This window comes from Gekko japonicus, unplaced genomic scaffold, assembly GCF_001447785.1.
Source record: "Gekko japonicus isolate JY-2015 unplaced genomic scaffold, Gekko_japonicus_V1.1 scaffold1867, whole genome shotgun sequence".
NCBI classification, from domain to species: domain Eukaryota; kingdom Metazoa; phylum Chordata; class Lepidosauria; order Squamata; family Gekkonidae; genus Gekko; species Gekko japonicus.
This window is the reverse complement of record NW_015165877.1, coordinates 80010-100363: the sequence shown is the minus strand read 5'-3', so window position 1 is coordinate 100363 and position 20354 is coordinate 80010. Positions and strand designations below refer to the sequence as shown.

The 20354-nt window shown below is 42.4% G+C and overlaps 1 protein-coding gene across 1 annotated transcript in view; it reads left to right on the top strand.

Annotated features, from left to right (window-relative positions):
• Nucleotides 1–20354, top strand: part of HGF (hepatocyte growth factor (hepapoietin A; scatter factor)) — a 94375-nt gene that overhangs the window by 22310 nt on the left and 51711 nt on the right. The window contains 2 exon segments of the mRNA XM_015411278.1: nt 12805–12923; nt 17560–17734. Of these exon segments, the coding sequence (XP_015266764.1) occupies nt 12805–12923; nt 17560–17734 (294 nt within the window).

Below are 20354 nucleotides of genomic sequence, written 5' to 3'. Positions count from 1 at the left end.
CCATGTGACCCTGGAAAGACACTATAGTGGGACCTGTGTGGACAAAAAGCCACCAGACAGTGAGAAGGGACAACTGGGCAAAATTGCCACCACCATGGTCTTGCCTCAGCTTGCCCCAGCATGCTGCTTCTGTCTGCAGAAGAGCGGGGGAGGGGCAATTTCACCCAATTCATCACTACAGCCCCCTTCCCCATGCCCAGTGGCTTTTTTCAATGACAATTTTGCAACTGTCAGCGGTGCCTTGGGGGAGGTGGACATCACAGAGAGCTACCATGGGAAGAGAAGTTTGTGTAGCTCTGTCACCACAAGCACCTTCTTTTTGTGTAACCATAGTATCTCATCCCCCAAATACAGTATCTGACATGGTATTTTATCATTTGCAAGTCTTCCAGTTCAGGATCTACTGCCCTGATGAATTTGTGCCTGTAAATCCAGTTATGAAGGGTCATAAATAGCTTTTGCACACTGACTTGGGATTTCTCTCTCTCTCTCTGCGCGTGTATGGGGTTTTCTTGTGTCCAAAAAATTTGTGGAATGGTTGAAATCCAAATTTTTGTTGGGTGCACCACTAATATCCTTTTAAAATTTAAGTTGAGCATACCCAGCTTTGATTGGGTCAGTGGGGGAGTGCTTCTGTTATTTATGAACACCCCATGAGCCAAAGCTGAAACCAAAGCAGATGATTGCCTGCCATTGTGTGGTTTGACTTAAAGCCCAGCAATACTATGATGGGCTGTTTCTTCATTCATGTTAGTAAAGTTTAGGAAAGAATAGTAGTGGACTTGTGCCAGATCTGAGCATTTAAAAGGTAGGTTGTCCGTTCTCAAACTTTATAATAATTGAATACTAGAAATAATGCCATTTTGTATTTGGTTCTTCTAAAAGCATGGAATTAAAAATATGAGGTAATTTTATTGACCCATTAAGTTTTAATGTAAGATATCCAGGTTTTAATGGGACATATCCAGGAAATCTCTACAAATAACTTGAAAAATGGCAAACGTCATAAACACTAAAATAATTTAAGAACATTTATGAGTTTAGCTATAGTAGTTTAAGAACATTTATGAGTTTAGCCATAGTTTTTCATTAAACAAGCCACTTCTGAAATAATTATCTATTCTTAAATAATTATCTATTGATGCTACATCTGTTAAAACCTGGAAGTGATGTCACAGATGCTGTAGCATTTGCAAAAACTCAGTGGTTTTACTATAGAGTTGTAAATCCTAGAGTGCCCCATGACGTCACTTCTGGTTTTTACCATTTATGTTCAGACTCCACCTCCTTATTGTTCCCAGAGGTTGCTGGCTGTGGCCTGGCAACCCTACTTGACGGCAGCATTGATATTATCTGGACATAATTTTCCTGATACCCTAGCTGGGGAAACATCTGTAGAGGTGTTAAAAAGGTGCAGCAGATCATGTTATTAGTTAGGACTTTTAATGGGGTATAGGCTGCAGACTCTGGGGGAGTGGTAGAGTTGCCAGGTCTCCAAGTCATAGTGGAAATAAAATTTAAAAAGCTGCCAGCATTACACACAGAGTTTCCAGTGATTTGTAGAATGATATGGCTTCACTTTCGTTTCCCCTCAGAAGTGAGGTCATGGCAGACACTGTGCTGATGCCCCCCATGTCCCAGCCCCTAAATTCCTGATGGTTACTATGCACAGCCTGGCAGCCCTAGGGAGAGGGAGTTTAGTTGGGGGTTTCTTGTATTTGGGGGTTTCTTGTACTTTTGTTGTTGTTGTTCAGTCGCACAGTCGAGTCCGACTCTTCGCGACCCCATGGACAATCTCCCGCCAGGCTCTCCTGTCTTCCGCCGTCCTCCGAAGTTGGCTCAATTTCATGTTCGTTGCATCGCTGACACTGTCTAACCATCTCATCCTTTGCCGTCCCCGTCTTCTTTGACCTTCAATCTTTCCCAGCATCAGGGTCTTTTCCAGTGAGTGCTCCCTTCTCATTTGGTGGCCAAAGTATTTGAGCTTCAGTTTCATTATCTGGCCTTCCAGGGAACAGTCAGGGTTGATTTCTTTGAGGATTGACTGATTTGTTCTTCTTGCAGTCCAAGGGACTCTCAAGAGTCTTCTCCAGCACCATAGTTCAAAAGAATCTATTCTTCGGCGCTCGGCCTTCCTTATAGTCCAACTCTCACAGCCATACATGACTACTGGGAATACCATTGCTTTGACCATGCGGACTTTTGTTGGCAGGGTGATGTCTCTACTTTTTATCATGCTGTTTAGGTTCGCCATCGCTTTCCTCCCAAGGAGCAGGCGTCTTTTAATTTCATGGCTGCAGTCACAGTCTGCGGTGATCTGGGATCCCAGGAACGTGAAGTCTGTCACTACTTCCACGACTTCCCCTTCTATTTGCCAAGGAGTGATGGGGCCGGATGCCATGATCTTAGTTTTTTTGATGTTGAGCTTCAAGCCCACTTTTGCGCTCTCCTCTTTTACTCTGAGCAAGAGGCTCTTTAGATCCTTTTCACTTTCAGCCATTAGAGTGGTATCATCTGCATATCTGAGGTTGTTGATCTTTTCCCCAGCAATCTTAATTCCCGCTTGTGATTCATCCAGGCCAGCATTTCGCATGATGTACTCTGCATATATATTAAATAAGCAAGGTGACAGTATACATCCTTGTCGTACTCCTTTTCCTATGCTGAACCAATCAGTTGTTCCGTATCCGGTTCTAACTGTCGCTTCTTGGCCCTTATACAGGTTTCTCAAGAGACATGTGAGGTGGTCTGGTACTCCCATCTCTTTAAGGACCTGCCATAGTTTGTTGTGATCCACACAGTCAAAAGCTTTAGCATAGTCAATGAAGCAGAAGTAGATATTTTTCTGGTACTCTCTTGCTTTCTCCATAATCCAGCGAATGTTGGCAATTTGATCTCTAGTTCCTCTACCTCTTCGAAACCCAGCTTGTACTTCTGGTAGTTCTCTATCCACGTACTGTTGAAGCCTAGCTTGTAGGATCTTGAGCATGACCTTGCTAGCGTGTGATATGAGTGCAATTGTGCGATAGTTTGAACATTCCTTGGCATTGCCCTTCTTTGGGATTGGAATGTATACTGATCTTTTCCAATCCTGTGGCCACTGTTGCGTTTTCCAAATTTGCTGGCAAATGGAGTGCAGAACTTTAACAGCATCATCTTCTAAGACTTTGAATAGCTCAGCTGGAATACCATCACCTCCACTAGCTTTGTTGTTAGTAATGCTTTCTAAGGCCCATTTAACTTCACATTCCAGGATGTCTGGCTCAAGGTCAGTGATTATACCGTCGTGTTTGTCAAGGACATTGAGGTCTTTCTTGTATAGTTCTTCTGTGTATTCTTGCCATCTTTTCCTAATCTCTTCTGCTTCTGTTAGGTCCCTACCGTTTTTGTCCTTTATCATGGCCAGCTTTGCATGGAACGCTCCCTTGATTTCTCCAACTTTCTTGAAGAGATCTCTAGTCCTTCCCATTCTATTGTTTTCTTCTATTACTTTGCACTGTTCATTCAGGAAGGCCTCCTTATCTCTCCTTGCTGTTCTCTGGAAATCTGCGTTCAGTTGGGTAAATCTTTCCTTTTCGCCTTTGCCTTTCGCTTTCCTTCTTTCCTCTGCTATTTGTAAAGCCTCATCAGAAAGCCATTTTGCTTTCTTGCATTTCTTTTTCTTTGGTATGGTGGTGATTGCTGCCTCCTGTACGATGTCACGAACCTCTGTCCATAGTTCTTCAGGCACTCTATCTATCAAATCCAGACCCTTGAATCTATTCTTCACCTCTACTGTATATTCATCAGGGATGTGATCTAGGTCAAACCTGAATGGCCTCATGGTTTTCCCGATTTTCTTCAGTTTAAGTCTGAATTTTGCAATGAGTAGCTCATGATCTGAACCACAGTCAGCTCCAGGTCTTGTTTTTACTGACTGGATAGAGCTTCTCCATCTTTGACTGCAAATTATATAGTCAATCTGATTTCGGTGTTGCCCATCTGGTGATGTCCATGTGTAGAGTCGCCTCTTAGGTTGTTGGAAAAGGGTGTTCGCTATGACCAGTGTGTTCTCTTGACAAAACTCTGTTAACCTTTGCCCTGCTTCATTTTGCTTTCCAAGGCCAAACTTGTCTGTTATTCCAGTTACCTTTTCACTTCCTACTTTAGCATTCCAGTCCCCTATGATGATGAGGACATCATTTTTTGGTGTTAGTTCTAGGAGGTGTTGTAGGTCTTCATAGAACCGGTCTACTTCAGCCTCTTCTGCATCAGTGGTTGGGGCATACACTTGAATTACTGTGATGTTGAATGGTTTGCCTTGGAATCGGACAGAAATCATTCTGTCATTTTTGAGATTGTATCCCAGTACTGCCTTTTGCACTCTCTTGTTGACTATAAAGGCCACACCATTTTTTCTACGAGATTCCTGGCCACAGTAGTAGATATAATGGTCTTCTGAGTTAAATTCGCCCATTCCTGTCCACTTTAGTTCACTGATTCCTAGGATATCGATGTTCAGTCTTGCCATCTCATTTTTGACCACGTCAAGCTTACCTTGATTCATAGATCTTACATTCCAGGTTCCTATGTAGTATTGTTCTTTGCAGCATTGGACTTTCCTTTCACCATCAGACACATCCACAACTGAGGGTCCTTTCGGCTTTGGCCCAGCCGCTTCACTCTTTCTGGGGTTACTTGTACTTGCCCTCTGCTCTTCCTCAGTAGCATATTGGACACCTTCCGACCTGAGGGGCTCATCTTCCGGCGTCATATCTTTTAGCCTTTTGATACTGTCCATGGGGTTTTCTTGGCAAAAATACTGGAGTGGGTTGCCATTTCCTTCTCCAGGTGGATCACGCTTGGTCTGAGTTCTCTGCTGTGGCCTGTCCGTCTTGGGTGGCCCTTCACGGCATAGCCCACAGCTTCATTGAACTGCGCAAGCCCCCTCGCCACGACAAGGCAGTGATCCATGAGGGGGTTCTTGTACTTAGCATGTTTCAAATTTGGATTTGTAAAGGAGGCTGAAGTTGGTTCCTTATTTGCATTTCCTTATTCATTCCTTATTTGTTACTTATCCGTGTCGTCATTCAGAAACACTAAGGAGAGTGAGTTGGAAAGCTCTGAACCCCAAAATAAGGTCTCGACCACCACATATCATACACCCCCACATTCACAGGACTCTCCCCTTCGAGGGGAGGGGACATATGCTGTATCCTGGTTCGAAGCACGGTTCTGGTGCCAGCTGCTCCAAAGTGCAGTGCCCCTAGGACAATCAGATAAGCAGACACTGGGGCCAGGCTGCACCCCAAAATAATCTTTGGACCACCCCAAAGGACACTTCCCCATGCTCTGAAGACTGTGCCCTGCAAGGTGACATAAAGTGATGCCCGGTCCAAATACCGGTTCTGATGCCACGAGCAGGAGGCTGAAGTTGGTTCCTTATTCAGCCTCCTGATTTGTAAGCTATTTTGAACCACAAAGAAAAGGTAGGGTATAATTATTTTGATTAATTAATAAATAAGCTAACAGGCCCATTGCAAGAACAGAGTGCAATGTGCATATGTTTAATTGGCACCTATTGGATAATACCACAAGTATCTTCAGCACTTAGATATCATAAGAAAACTGGTATTTGTGTAATCGTTGGACCTGTGGGCACTTGGGAATTTTGAATAAGGGTAGTGGTGGGCAGCACCACAATGACTGTCAGGGGGATGACTTTCTGAATTGGGGAAGTGGTGTTTGACTTCAGTTGCTAAAGGAAGGGGGGGGTTGCTCATAAGAAAGTCTGTATCTATGGCCAAACCTAAGGTGAAAGTTTGTGTTGTGTCTGCCCAGGATGGGCTTAGCACTTTGCTAGTCAGTCAGTCAGTTGGTAGGGACTGACTGGAAGATCCTTGTTACCTCCAAGGCTCAAGAAGCAAATAGGTGCCAGGAAACATACCAGTGAGCACCATGATACCCACAGCAGTCACACTTGGGACTTCTGGTCTAATGGTTGAGCTTCTGATGGCTTTTCCAGGCTACAGCTAAAGCTATTGTACATGTTGGTCACATTATGAGAAGACAAGAGTCACTGGAAAAGACAATAATACTAGGAAAAAGCTGAAATCAGCAGAAGGCAGCAGGAAAAGAGGAAGATCCAACATGAGGTACATTGAGTCAATCAAGGAAGCCATGGCCCTCAGTTTGCAAGACCTAAGCAAGGCTGTTAATGATAGGACATTTTGGAGGTCATTAATTCATAGGGTCACCATTAGTTGTAAGTGTCTTGATGGCACTTACACAGAGAGAGAGGGGGGGAGGGAGGGAGAGAGAGAGAGAGCTTGAAGTGCTTCCAAAGTTGGCAAAATTAATTTTGACCAGCCCCAGTCCACAGAGTAAATATGTGCACCATAATAATGTTTCCATGTTTGACAAGCTGTCTGTCATTTACTTGTTGCTGTAGTGGCTTCACAAAGCTAAGCTCTTGGGGTTTTCATGTGGAAACTCAACTCAGAATCTTCAGCAAAGTAGGGACAATTTCACTGAGGATGCTTTGGCTAAACAATCATTGGAAGGCACTTTCTGGGCCATAAATTATCATCAGTGAAATATCATTTGGCATGTGATTGCATCTTTGGAGGCCTCATTTATACTTTTATTCTGTGCCTAGTGGTTTCACTTTGGAACAATTATTTTCTGGTCCATTTTGTATCTATGTTGCATAATCATATGATTGTATTGTATAATGATATAAGCCAATTTGTCCTCATTGTTTTTGACCTCTGAAGAAGGCCTATACAGACCGAAATGTGTCAGGTCAAGTCCATTGGCCCTTGTGTGTAAGATTTTGTTATTTTTATATGAGGGTGTGATTGGGCCCTTGTATGTTTTTTAATTCTTTGCTAATAAGTACATGTATCTTTTTATATTATAAGCATTAAGTTGTTTTTTTTTAAGTAGTTTATTTACATTTTTCCAGGTTATACAAACATACATACACTTTCTTCTTTGTTAACATTTGGGGTTGAATTTTACAGATTTTTCTCATACCATTTTATGGCTTTATGCCATTTCTGGTTAAATTTGTCTTCTAATTTACCAGCCAAAAACATATTTAATTTATCCATCTCTATTATCTCAAACAGTTTGTTTATCAATTCTTCCCTTTTTGGTATATTATCTGATTTCCAGTTTTTAGCAATACAGATTCTTGCCATTGTAATTATATATACAATAATACATGATTCATTATATTTAATGCCGTTGGGTAAGATATTTAGCAAATAAATTTCTGGGTTTAGAGGTAAATCGATTTCTGTTATGTCTTTTATCAGTTGTTTTGTACTTTTCCAAAATCTTTGGATTTTATCACATTTCCACCAGATGTGTAGGTGTGTCCCTATATTGTTCTTGCATCTCCAGCAATTTGCTGAGACATTTGTATAGCACTTTTGTAGCCTATCTGGGGTCCAGTGCCACCTGTGTATCATTTTTAGAATGTTTTCTTTGTACGGTATTGCTCTTAAAAGTTTATTAGATTTCCAAGATTTTTCCCACTCTTCTCTCTCTATTTTACGCCCCAAGTCCTTTTCCCATTTAATCATGGCAGGTTTTTCCCAGTCTTCCTTTAATTCTTCTTCTAGTAATAGGTTATATATTTTCCCTATCTGTTTATCTGTCTCTCGTAGCCAAATTTTATCTAGTTGTGTTTCATTAGCGTAAAAGCCTTGTTTTTTATCTCTGGTGAATCTTGAAATTAATTGGTTTCTTTCCCATATTGATAAATTTACCTGCAAATCTTGCAAATTTTCCCAGGGCTTTAGTTCATTTTGTTCGTTTAATAAAGTCTTGTATGTTATATTTTTTTCTTCTGTCATTAATGACGGCAATACAAAAGCCTCGATGGGTGATATCCACTTTGGTATTTTTTCATAAGTTTTCTCTTTTATCTGTCTCCATATTTGCATTAGGGGTCCTCTTATTGTATGATTTGAGAAGCTTTTCTGTTTATTATCTTTGTCATACCACACATAGGCGTGCCAGCCCATGTGTAGGTCATGACCTTCTAGTTTTAACAATCTTTTGTCTTCTAGTAGTGCCCAGTCTTTTATCCATCCTAGTGCTGCGGCCTGATAATAGAGATTCCAATCCGGGAGGCTCAACCCTCCTCTCATTTTCTTATCTTTTAGAAATTTATGTTTTATTCTGGCTTTTTTCCCTTGCCAGATGAATTTTCTTGTCAGTTTATTTAGTTCCTCGTTGAATTTCTTGTTTTTAAGGATTGGAATGCACTGGACTAGAAAGATAATACGTGGCAATATATTCATCTTTATCGTGGATATTCTTCCCATAAATGATATTTGTAGTTCTTGCCATCTTTGTAGGTCTTTTTTAATTTCCTCAAGAGTGACTTTATAGTTATTTTCATACAAACTAGCGTTGTTATTTGTGATGTTGATACCCAGGTATTTTACTTTTTTAACTATTTCTAGTTTTGTGTTTTCTTGTATTACTTTTTTCTCTTCTGATGTGCAGTTTTTAATCACTAGTTTAGTCTTTTTCATATTTATTTTAAGACCTGCTACAGTCCCATATTGTTGAATCGTTGTTAGTAAGTTTTTAATTGATAGTATCGGCTCTTCCAGGATGAAGACCAGATCATCGGCGAAAGCCAGTAATTTAAAATGCTCTCCTTTCAATTTGAGGCCCTTTATATCCTCATTAGATCTCACGATATCATTTAACGTCTCTAGACCGAATATAAATAGTAGTGGAGAAAGTGGACAACCTTGTCTTGTCCCTTTTTCTATAGGAATCCTTTGGGTTAGGTCCCCATTAACTATAATTTTTGCCCATTGTTCACAATATATTGATTCTATCATATTCATGAAAGTATTTCCACAATTCCAAAGCTTTAACTTGTGTTTCATAAAGACCCAGTTTACATTGTCAAAAGCTTTCTCTGCATCAAGGAACATTAAAGCTAGTTTTTCCCCAGGTTGGTATTCGTAGTATTCAATGATATCTACTATAGTTCTTATGTTTCTCTTGATTTGTCTTTTTGGGAGGAAACCTGCTTGGTCCTGATGGATAATTTGAGCCATGACTTTTTAAAATCTATTCGCTATTATTGTAGCATAGATCTTATAGTCTACATTTAATAGTGAAATTGGTCTATAATTTTTTATCTCAAGGCTTTCTGTATTTGGCTTATGAATCAGTGCAATCAGGGCTTCATTCCATGATTGTGGTGTCTTAGATGTTTCCGTTATACTTTGTAATAGGTCTTTGTAAAGTGGTGTTATTTCATTTTCTAGTTTTTGGTAAAATTCTATCGTAATTCCGTCTGGGCCTGGTGCTTTCTTTTTTTTTTTTGTTTCCTAAGGGCTTCTGTAATGTCGCATGTTGTAATTGTCTCGTTTAACATTTTTCTCTGTGTTTCAGAAAATTTTATTATGTTACGAGACTTCAGCATTAAGTTTTTATTGTTGGTCCTCTATTCTGTTTGACTTACCTCTTTATGTTCTGGTTTGTAGACTAGAGCCCGCTTAATTGTCTGCAGTACTGGTGGGTTCGAGTCCACAAAACATTTGCCACAACGGTCTTTATGGTGCCACAAGTCTTTTTGTTTTTGTTGTAACAAGACAAAGACTAATCTCTCTCTCTCTCTCCCTGGAATTTATCTGAACAATATGGAAATGCCATTGCTGAGCAGCACACTAGGAAGGCAGGACTTTGTGAGTGAGATATTTACTGGATCATGTTGAGATGAAGATTTGTTGGAAGGGATATGAAGAGCACATGACCAAAGGAACAGTGGTCCTTGAAAACTAATTTTGTGATCACATCTGGGTTGTGCATTGTGCTGATGGAGTCACCAGACTCCGCAGACCTCCACAAGTGTATATTAACACCCAAGCAGATCTGAGCAGTCTGGGAGCTGAGTGACAGCCCTGTGGGAAATCACTGAAACAACATGCTGCCACCTGCATGAACAATGATTTCTGTGCCAGCAAAAGAGAGGCTGAGAAGGGTGGGAACTCTGTCTGAGGAGCAAAGCAGGAGCCAGAACTACGCAGAGGGATATGGGGGGGGTAAGGATTCAAGGTATGCTAAAGCTGTGGTCTGTTGCAAGCGGGGGTTTTCATCCTGCAAGCAATGAAATACAGCTGGTGAACTGAGCACAGTTGTTTTCTCCCTACCTCCAGTCAGAACTCACAGTGCTTCTGTTGAATATGCCTCTTCATTATTCTACAGTCACTATTAAACCAGCTATTCCTCTTGGCTTCAAAAGATGTCCTATCAAGGTTCTTTTTCACATAGGTCTGAACAGTTCCAATACCTCATGCAAGTTATACAAACAGTGGCGTCGCAGGAGCAGGAAGGGATTTTTTTGGAGTGGACGCCTGAGCCCAAAGCTCTTCCACAACTTATATAAATCAATATAGACAATCAACAAAAATCCACAAAACAAACATTGAAAAATCAGCAGAGAGAGATGCAACTGTCTAAAAATCATCAATTATATTTAATTTCCAATAGAGGGAATGTCAGCCTCTAAGGAAGGGAAGCAATATCCAACCCAAAACTTCAACATGAACTTGATCATTGTTTGAAATGATCATCATAGAATTGCTTGTTTACACACAAGTTGAACCCCTTGCTGAACTGCTGTTTTGCATGATGTTCAACTCAAATACTGTGTTGAGTAGCTTTGTGCATGCCCAGTAGTCACTTCTAAGTGCTTTCCTGCACAAATTGGAAGGCAAATTATGCCCTGGTAAATAAATAACATTTATAACATGTGCAGTGATCAGTCAGAGCAGATGTTTGCTATATCTCAGGATGAGAACCACACAGTTTGCCTGGGAAATGATAGGTCCTTTTCAAAGAATAGTTACAACTTCCATGAAGCAGCGTGAGAACAGGCATGCACAAATTTATTCTGATCCAAATAGTTTGGCAGACACTGATTAACAATGAGATTGTCATAAGGATTACAGGGAGACACCTTCCTAGTACGTGCCAGTGGTAAAGCATTATTAAATGTTTTTGGTTTACATAATGTGACAAATAGCCAATGGAAAGGCTACAGTGGCTGATGTGGGGGAAGCTATGGCAAAACAATGTATTGTGTACCTTTTTGTACAATGTGTTTTTCAGCATGTTTGAAATGTTTGTTGAACATTCACCTGTGATGATCACACCTTTCGTTCACTCAATTATCCTCGATCATGAAAGCAATCTTTTGCTCTTGCTGTCCAGATACCAGTTTGTCACTTGGCACAAATTGCTTTCTAGTCATGTTGACTCTAATTCATCAGTGTACTGAAGCATATGCTAAAATGTAGAAGTGAGAATTAATAAAGTGATATTTACTTAAATGCAGAATGGAGACTAGCAAATATGGCGGTTTATGCAATCAAGTGCATTATTACAACCATTCTCAACCAATTTCCTTAGTATTCAGCTTCTTTGGTTGATAAATCAAGACGCGTCGCTGTAGCAGTAGAAAAGAGCAATCGTCCAGTAGCACCTTAAAGACTAACAATATTTGCGGCAGGGTATGAGCTTTCGTGAGTCACTGCTCACTTCTTCAGATCTGGTGATAGCGCATAGGCGTAATCTTCGTGGGGGCGGCGGGGCTTCAGCCCCTGCCGAAATTTTCAGGAAAGTGCTCAGCCTTCCCCGGGAGCCACCCTTGGCCCTAGCACAGCAATGCCTCTGGCCCAGCCCCAGCCCCCCCCCCCCGGGAAATTGGAAAGTCTACACCCTTGGTGAGAGGTCCTTCAGATCTGAAGAAGTGACAAGTGTCTCACAAAAGCTCATACCCTGCCACAAATGTTGTTAGCTTTTAAGGTGCTTCTGGATTCTTGCTCTTTTCTACTGCTTTGGTTGACAAAGTGTTTGACAATTAATAGTGGGTTCAAAGAGCTTCATCACAATAACGTTTGGTTCTGCGGCAAGAAAACCCCCCAAACACTCTGACATTGCTTTCTAAGGCATGTTATCAGCAAAGGAATGTGGTTTACCATTGCCCCTTCCCAGCAGGATCAAATGGATTATATTTCATTTTAGCTTTTTACTTTTCTGGATAAAAGATCTCCCTCAGCAGGCAATTGCAAGTCAATTACTAATCAGCTCATGAAGACTACATCTGCTAGCAGTTCCAAAACATTCACTTGCAATATACCACATATAATAAATGTGAAAGCCAACAATAAAATGTCATTTATTTAAGATGTTCTTGGATGCCTTCAATTTCATTAATACTATTAGGAAAAGAAATGGAAACAATTAAAAGGAGGGGGGATTGTGAGAAGATAAACAAGAGCAGAGGGAAATTAAGTTTCTTTCCGTTTTTCTTCCTTGCAGGGGTGGAAGAATTAAGGCCCCTACACAAGCTGAATGCTAAAAATAGAGCTCTCATTAACAAGGAGTTCATTGAAATAGCATTCCCATTTGAACCCAGGGCCATTGAACTATAATCTTTAATGAGTCTGGCATGGCAGGAAGTGTTTATGTTGTCCACTCTTAATTGGCCCCATTTGAAGAAGACAAAATAAGTCATTTGTGTGTGTGTCAGGCCAGAGGTTAATGGGAATTTAGTCAATTAGCTGAATGACCCTGTTTGATGTCCTGAAACCTATCTTCCCCGTGTGAGTGCTGCTTTGATAGCTTCCACTCTTCCCCATCTGTAGGTGTTCAGCACTTGCATATGTGAGCTTTTATTCCAGTTGGGTCAACTCTTAATCCTCTGCTGCTACAAGTTGTTTGGTTTTTCTCTTATGCATGCCTGGCTGACTTAGCTGACTTGCTTGTTGGTGTGGTTTGCAGACATCCCGACAAAGGCCTTGACGATAATTACTGCCGCAATCCAGATCATAAGCCGAGACCATGGTGCTACACTCTTGACCCCAACACCATCTGGGAGTTTTGTGCAATTAAACCATGTGGTGAGTTTAAAGTGAATATTTCTTGCTTCCTTTTTTCTTCCCCAAAGATAGATGCCAGTAATCTATGTAAAGCTGTGGATGAACTGCATAATAGCTGAGTTATATTTTGGATAGGCTTGGGTCGTATTGTTTACCATGTGGATTTCTTGCATTGCCTGGTCCTTCCTTTGCCCTTGTGCCAGATATGAGTATTTACTCTTTTATTTGTGAGAAGTGGCAGCCTCGCCGATTGCATGGCTGAGATTTGCTTGCATCTCATCTTGTGGTTTATCTCCAGGAACTCCTAGAATTCTTAGAAACACAGTTTGAAAATCCCTGTATTAGACCCCTTCCCTTGCAGTTCTGATGAGTTCACATAGTTATTGGTGTGAGAGAGTGTTCTACAGGTAGAGTTGCTATGTTGGGAGGCCTCCCATTGGTTGTCACAGTTGTTCACCTTGTCCACCTCTGGTCCCAGTGGTGGCAGGAGAAAAAAAATTCCACTGGCTTCAGTGCTGGTACAGAACTCTATGGTTTTTACCACAGGGTTTCCGGTGATTCATGGAACTACCTATTGCTAAAAAACTCCTCTGCAGTGGTCCTTGATTATCCTCATCACTTTGCTTTGAATATATTATGGTCATTTCCTAGCACTCTGTCAGCACATAAATGCTTGGGATGAGACATAACCTATTATGTTTCTAGTACAACACTGCACTGTGTAAACTATTCACATATGCAGGGGTCTCTGTCCTTTGTAAACTATTCACATATGCAGGGGTCCCTGTCCTTTGTAAAAGTCCAATATAAGTTGTAGATTCTCCTCAATTTCTGCATGTGTGGGGTCTGGTTTGAATCAGGACCACAGTGTGTGTAGAGAAGGGGCTTCTAGCACACACCCTCTCCCAGTTTTCCCAGCTTTAAATGGTTTGGTCTATTGAGGAAATGTCTGTGTGCCCTGAGATACTCAAAGGTTTTTCCAATGGGCCAAATAATGACACCTCAGAACCATTTCAGGTCAGGAAAACAGCACCAGAAGGGGGGAGACGGAAGCCTCTTCTCTTTTCCAAAGTGGGTAGCATGGGTGTGGGGATTGAGGAGAACTCACAAATCGCATCTGACTGTTATACAGGGTGGGGACCCTAGACATGACATGCGAATCAGCCCAAACTGTGATGGTACTCTTGTGCTGAAGACTGATATGTCGTTGCAGATATTGAGATACGTAGATGGTGATGTCAAAGAACTGGAAAAGCCTGGAATAATTAATATTGCAAAGAAGGAGGGACATGCTCAGGAGCAAAGCATATGTTTTGTCTGCAGAAGGTCCCAGGTTCAACCTCTGGTATATTGAATTACAAAGGGTACGATCAGACGAGGTGTTTGATCTGTTCTCTTGGTGGTTCCCTGACGGATTTGAAATGCACGATCAGACAGCAACATCTGTCATTGTCCTCCTGTACTCACTCCTCTTCTGGCACGCATTTGTTGACAGTGGGAAAAGTCTGCCACATACAGATCTAGGGCACCTTTCCCAATGTCTGATCATTACACCACACAATCAAGCCACAATGGAAGGGAGGTATCCCTTCCATTGCGGCACCATATTTTTCACCCCTTAGTGATATGCACATAACCGCATAAATGCAGCTTAGATTATAATGTATGCCTGTGTGCTCGTGGACTGGTGGGGTTTTTTTGGAGGGGGGAGGAGGATAAGGAGCCTGGGAGGGTTGCCAGGGGGTAACCATGAAGAAAACTCCTCTTTCTGTTGTTTGTGTTGGTGGGACAGCTTTGAAAATAGTCCCTAGTCAGGCTTTCCTATTGGGGCTGTGTTCTTCAGCCAGATCCTGGGTCACACAGCAGTCTAACTTTGGTGGGAAAACATTAAAATGGAGGTGGTTCATGGAGTTTCTTGATGGTGATTGCCTGATGATTCGTGTATGCATTTATGCACATGTATAATGAACAAGGGGGAAAAAACCAACCAGCAGACAGCATGCTCTGTGATTGGTGCGCAGCAAACGTCTGGACAGTCCTCAACAGAGTGACCGCGCAGTGAGGAAGGTAATGGGGATGTCTAGACAGTCATTTATGGGATGCTACAAGAACTGATCAGATTAAAGGCGTAATCAGAGCATGGTGAGCATGTCATCTAGGAGTGTGCACCCCACTCCAAAATCAGAATTTTTCAGGTTCAGATATACCAAACCCAAAAAATGTTGGTATTTACTGATATTCCTGAATCTGGGATACTGGGATTTGGGAATTATCGGTATTGCGAATATATTTAGCTAGATTATACTGTATGGAGACTGAGCCCTCAGGGCATAATTCCCCCCCCCTCAGAAGTCATGCGGGGGGGGAGGTTCCTATAAATGAAGGGAAGGCAAATTGCCTTCCCTTCAATGAAGGGAGCATGCCACCTCTGCGTGCGACTCCAGATACTGAGTGGGTTTAAAGTTTAAATTTGCCTTCCCTTCAGTGATAGGAGCCTGTTGCCCCCCTGTGCAACTTCAGAGGGGGTGTTAATTGCCTCCATGGTGTTTTCACCCTTCTCTAGCTGGCCAGCTGGAGAAGGGAGAAAAGATCGAGGAGGCATTTAAACACATTTCCCCATCCCTTCTCAGCTGGTCTGCAGCTGTGGGCCAGCTGGAGAAGGCTGGAGAGATTGGGGAGGCAAGTCTAAATGCCTCCCCATGCCTTCCCCAGCCTGCCTGCCGAAGCAGGCAGGCTGGGGAAGAGTAGAGAGCTCATGGAGGCATTTAAACATGCCTCCCATCCCTTCTCCAGCTGGTCCGCAGCTGTGGGCCAGCTGGAAGAAGGCTAGAGAGATTGGGGAGGCATGTTTAAATGCCTCCCTGTGCCTTCCTTCCCCAAGCTGGCTGGGAAAGGAATCAAGGGCGGTGGGCAATTTCAACATGAAAGGGAATGGGATTGCTGAAAAGAAGTCAAATAGATTTGGCTTCCATACAGCGATATCTATTCAGGAAGCCAAATCAGATTAGAGAATCTGATCCGGCTTCTGGGGAGCCCAAATAATGCTGTATAGGCATTATATAGGGGTTTTTTTTCAGCTCAGCTGAGCCGAATGCACATCCCTAATGTCATCTGATCACACCCAAAGGTAGCAAGTGTTGGAAAAGAGCTTGGCATAGACCATGGAGGTCTGTTGCCAATAGTCGGCTTCAGGGAAAATAGTCTGAATTGATGTGAGATAGCCTCATACGTTCATATAATGGATGGAATATTCAGTTTTCCAGAATTTTATTTCTTTTACAGGGCAGAGACTATGTTTGAACTGGGCAAATACACACTCTGCATGTTATACACATGACCAAATTCAGTCTTTAGATTTTCAAGTTAATGGATTTCTATTCACTTGAGACTCTGGGAGGTTGTTGCCTATTAGGTTAGATAGTACAAGTCATGAGAACCTAAGAAATCTACTGAAAAGCTTGTTGCTTTTCTTGCCTGTGAGCAGATATTATTTATTTATTCATCAATTCAAAAATAAGAATAAAATTGACATTCAAAATAGAAACGTGGGGGGAGGCAGCGCCAACGTGCTTAGAATGGCATCTGTATGATGTCGAACAGCCTTTAAGCTATATGCATCTGTTAACATGTCTGCTTCAGCATTTGGCCAATACGAAATCATTTATTTGAAATATATAAGTAGTAAACCCCCACAAACCTTGTTTCATTTTGTCTGACTCATCTGAGGATCTGTCATTTTCCAGAATTATGTTTCAAGCAGTCCATACCAGACTGAGTACAGATTGCAGAGACATCTGTGAAAGGTCTCGAGATGAAGAGACTCATTGCTTTCCAAATATACAACTCCACTTAGAATTGTCACACCATATCTGCAGAAACAAGGGTCTCTTATTAAGACTCATGAAAGTGTAACTTGTAAAGCCTTTGGAACATTAAGTGATGGGATTTGTTTTTAAAATTAGTTGTCTTTTCCTCTTTAGGGTGAATTTGACACATTTAGGATCTTCATCCACTAGGCACTGATTGCCAAGTTTCATTTTTACTGCAGTAGTTGTTTTGGCTCAAGTGGAACTAGAGACTTGGGAGATCAATTGCTTTAGAATAGACTCTGACCCATAATTTTTTTTTTAAATGAACAAGTTGTGGTAGATTTTTTAAATTCAAATGCTAATCTGTATTCTAGATTACACAGTAGACTCTAATCCTACCAAACAGATGTGCATCTGGGTAATCTCAGTGTCTTGATACATTTTGATCAACAGGCAAGATACAGGAATGCAGAGCCTATAAGCAAGCTGGGGAGGGGATTGGAAAGAATTCCCTACTGCTGTCATATTAGAGGAAAGGACACCTGATTTCTGGCAAAAAGCCAGTGATCTGGCCTGAAGTGAGAGGCAGAGCTCTGAACAATGTGGCCCAGCAGGCAAGAGTATGGTGTCTGTGTTCTGCTGATAAGCTTTGAGAGGTATCTTTAGGGAGAAGAATACTGGACTATACAGACTGTGTTTTCTGTTCTTTTATTCTTGAGGACTGACTTCTTCTCCAGGACCCAAAACCTCTGTCTGCAGAAGCAGATAAATGGTCTAGAGAATGTTCTCCTTGCATCTGGCTGACCACATAAAAATAAATGCAACACTCACTGTGTCTGTCTTTCTAGCTCAGAGTGTGGTGCCTAATGTGACAGCAGTGGTAGAAACGACAGAGTGCATCAAAGGTCAAGGGGAGGGCTATCGTGGAACTGTGAACACCATATGGAGTGGTATTGAGTGCCAGCGCTGGGACTCCCAGACTCCTCATCAACACGAGTTCACACCTGAGAACTATAAATGCAAGTAAGTAGAGTGTATGGTGCTGGTAGATGTCTTTTGCATGGCAGCAAAATAGTAATCTCACAAAGCTTAATAAATGAGCCCTTTTATCTCTGGTGCAAAACCATTACCAGTCTTATTTGTTTAGACTAACGGTGTAGTATAAACGGAGCTGTGGTGGTTCAAGTGGTTAAGACGCTGAATTGAAGGCTGTGGAAGGTCAGTAGTTGAGCAGTTTGAGACCTGAGTTGCCGCATGACGGAGTGAGCTCCCGTCTCTAGTTCCAGCTCCTGCCAACCTAGCAGTTCGAAAGCAAGAAATTGCAAGTAGATAAATAGGTACCACTTCGGTGGAAAGGTAACAGTGTTCTATGCACCTTGGTGTTTAGTCATGCTGGCCACATGACCATGGAAATGTCTTCGGACAGCGCTGGCTCTTCAGCTTTGAAATGGAGATGAGCACTGCAACCCTAGAGTGGGACTCGACTGGCTTTCGAGCAAGGGAACCTTTACCTTTATAGTATAAACACAGTTTCCTGTCATTCTTGACCCATGTGTTTCTAGGAATCATAACTGAATTTTCTTTAGTGATACTGATGAATACTCTCACTGGAATCAGAATCTTTCCTGCATCAGATATGGTTGGTATGATGGACCTCTGCTGCTTTCTTTTACTATAAGGTGAATTTCCTTGCCAAAACACTTAATAGCTGTTCCCCACTCTGGCTGAGCAGCCCCTTGGTAGCGAGTGTTAATAAACAGTTTAATAAACAGTTTATGACTTTCTGCGTGTCCCACCCTGTGATGGAGAATATGTTTGGCTCTTGCCCAGGCCAGAGTTTTATTGTTGATAAACAGGAGCTCATTTGTTATTTCTTTGGTAAATGGCACTTGACACGAAGTAAAGTTCAAACAGGAATGATGATTTTATTAAACAGGCACGGTTGGGTTAGGAATATGTAGGGGATGAGAAAACTGAGGTAAATTTTGTTGTATTTAAAATTATCATATTTAGAACACAGAGGGCTCTTTTTGTAGCAGGAACTCCTTTGCATATTAGGCCACACACCCCTAATGTAGCCAATCCTCCAAGAGCTTACAGAGCTCTTCTTACAGGAGCTACTGTAAGCTCTTGGAGGATTGGCTACATTAGGGGTGTGTCGCTTAATATGCAAATGAGTACCTGCTACAAAAAGAGCCCTGATTGAGTTCCTTAGAGACTCAGTTCTTAACAGTGAGAGGTTTGTTTGTTTTGGAGATTTCTTAACAGTAACATAGGGCTGCCAAGTCCCCCCGGGGGGCAGATAATCCCCCGCTTTGGAGGCCCGATTTCTGCCGCCGTGGAATCGGGCCCCGGGGGAAACCCCACCCCGGCGTTCACGTCAGCCGGATGTGACGTGATGACACCGGGCATGCTGGGGGCGGGGCCACAGCCATTTGAGGGGAAAACTCTATGTTTTCCCCTCAAATGGCTGTGGCCCCGCCCCCAGCGTGGTTGGTGTCATCACGTCACATCCGTCTGACATGCATGTGGTGTGCGCGATGCCGATCGGGAGCCCTCCGCCGCAAGGTAAAACAGACTTGGCAACCCTACAGTAACAATGTGTCTTAATAAAGACTCATATATCTATCTTAGTGTCCTGGAGATTAGTTTTTTCTTCCTGTACATATTCTCCCTCCCTGTGGGATTACAGCTTTCTCTTGGACTCTAGAGAAGTCTAAGACCCTTGGCTTCCGGTCGAGCTAAGATGGAGGACTGACGCACTTTCACTTGTGTGCGAATGCGAAGTGGGCGACGGCTGCTTTTGACAGTTTGGGCAGTTTCTAGCCCAGCGCATCGCTCCCCAGCGAGGGGGGGGGACAAGCAGGCAGCAGCGCCTAAGAGGGAGTGTGAGATTGGCGTGATTCCGCTTCGGAAGAAGCGGAAACAGGCTTTGATCTCCTCCCGCGAAGAAGGCAAGTGCCGAGCAACTCTCCAGCAGCCGTTCGAGCCGGTGTACCGGTTTAAATTCTCCATCAGCCGACTTCTTGAAGATGGGCAACAACAGTGAGTGAAAAGAAGCAATGCGAAACCCGTTTTGATCGTGTAGATAACAATAAACGTGCCGCTTACCTGAACTGTGATAAAAAACAAATTGAATTAAGCGGTTGAGCGGATAAAGAATTAATATTCCCAGAACTCTGATTCCGGTAAAGAAATAGTTGATTGAAGGCTATAAAATAGCAAAAAAGCATATTGTTTAACATTCCTGCGGTGAGGACGGAGATGTGCGCGCAGCAGAAAAAACTGAAACTGACGAACAGTATCGCGGGAAGATATAGGTTGGTGTAACCAGCAAAGTGTTCCGAGTGGGTTGAACAGGAAGACGACATCCTAGAAGGGTAACAACCAACAGGAAGAAACTCGGACTCTTCAAACTGCAGGACCGGATGCGAACAGACGGGACCTGCAGAACGGCAAACTGACCTATGTTCCGAGTGGGTTGAACAGGAAGACGACATCCTAGAAGGGTAACAACCAACAGGAAGAAACTCGGACTCTTCAAACTGCAGGACCGGATGTGAGTGTATGCGAACAGACGGGACCTGCAAAATGGCAAACTGACCTACTCTATCCCTAAATACCATAGAGAAGTTGCGCCCGA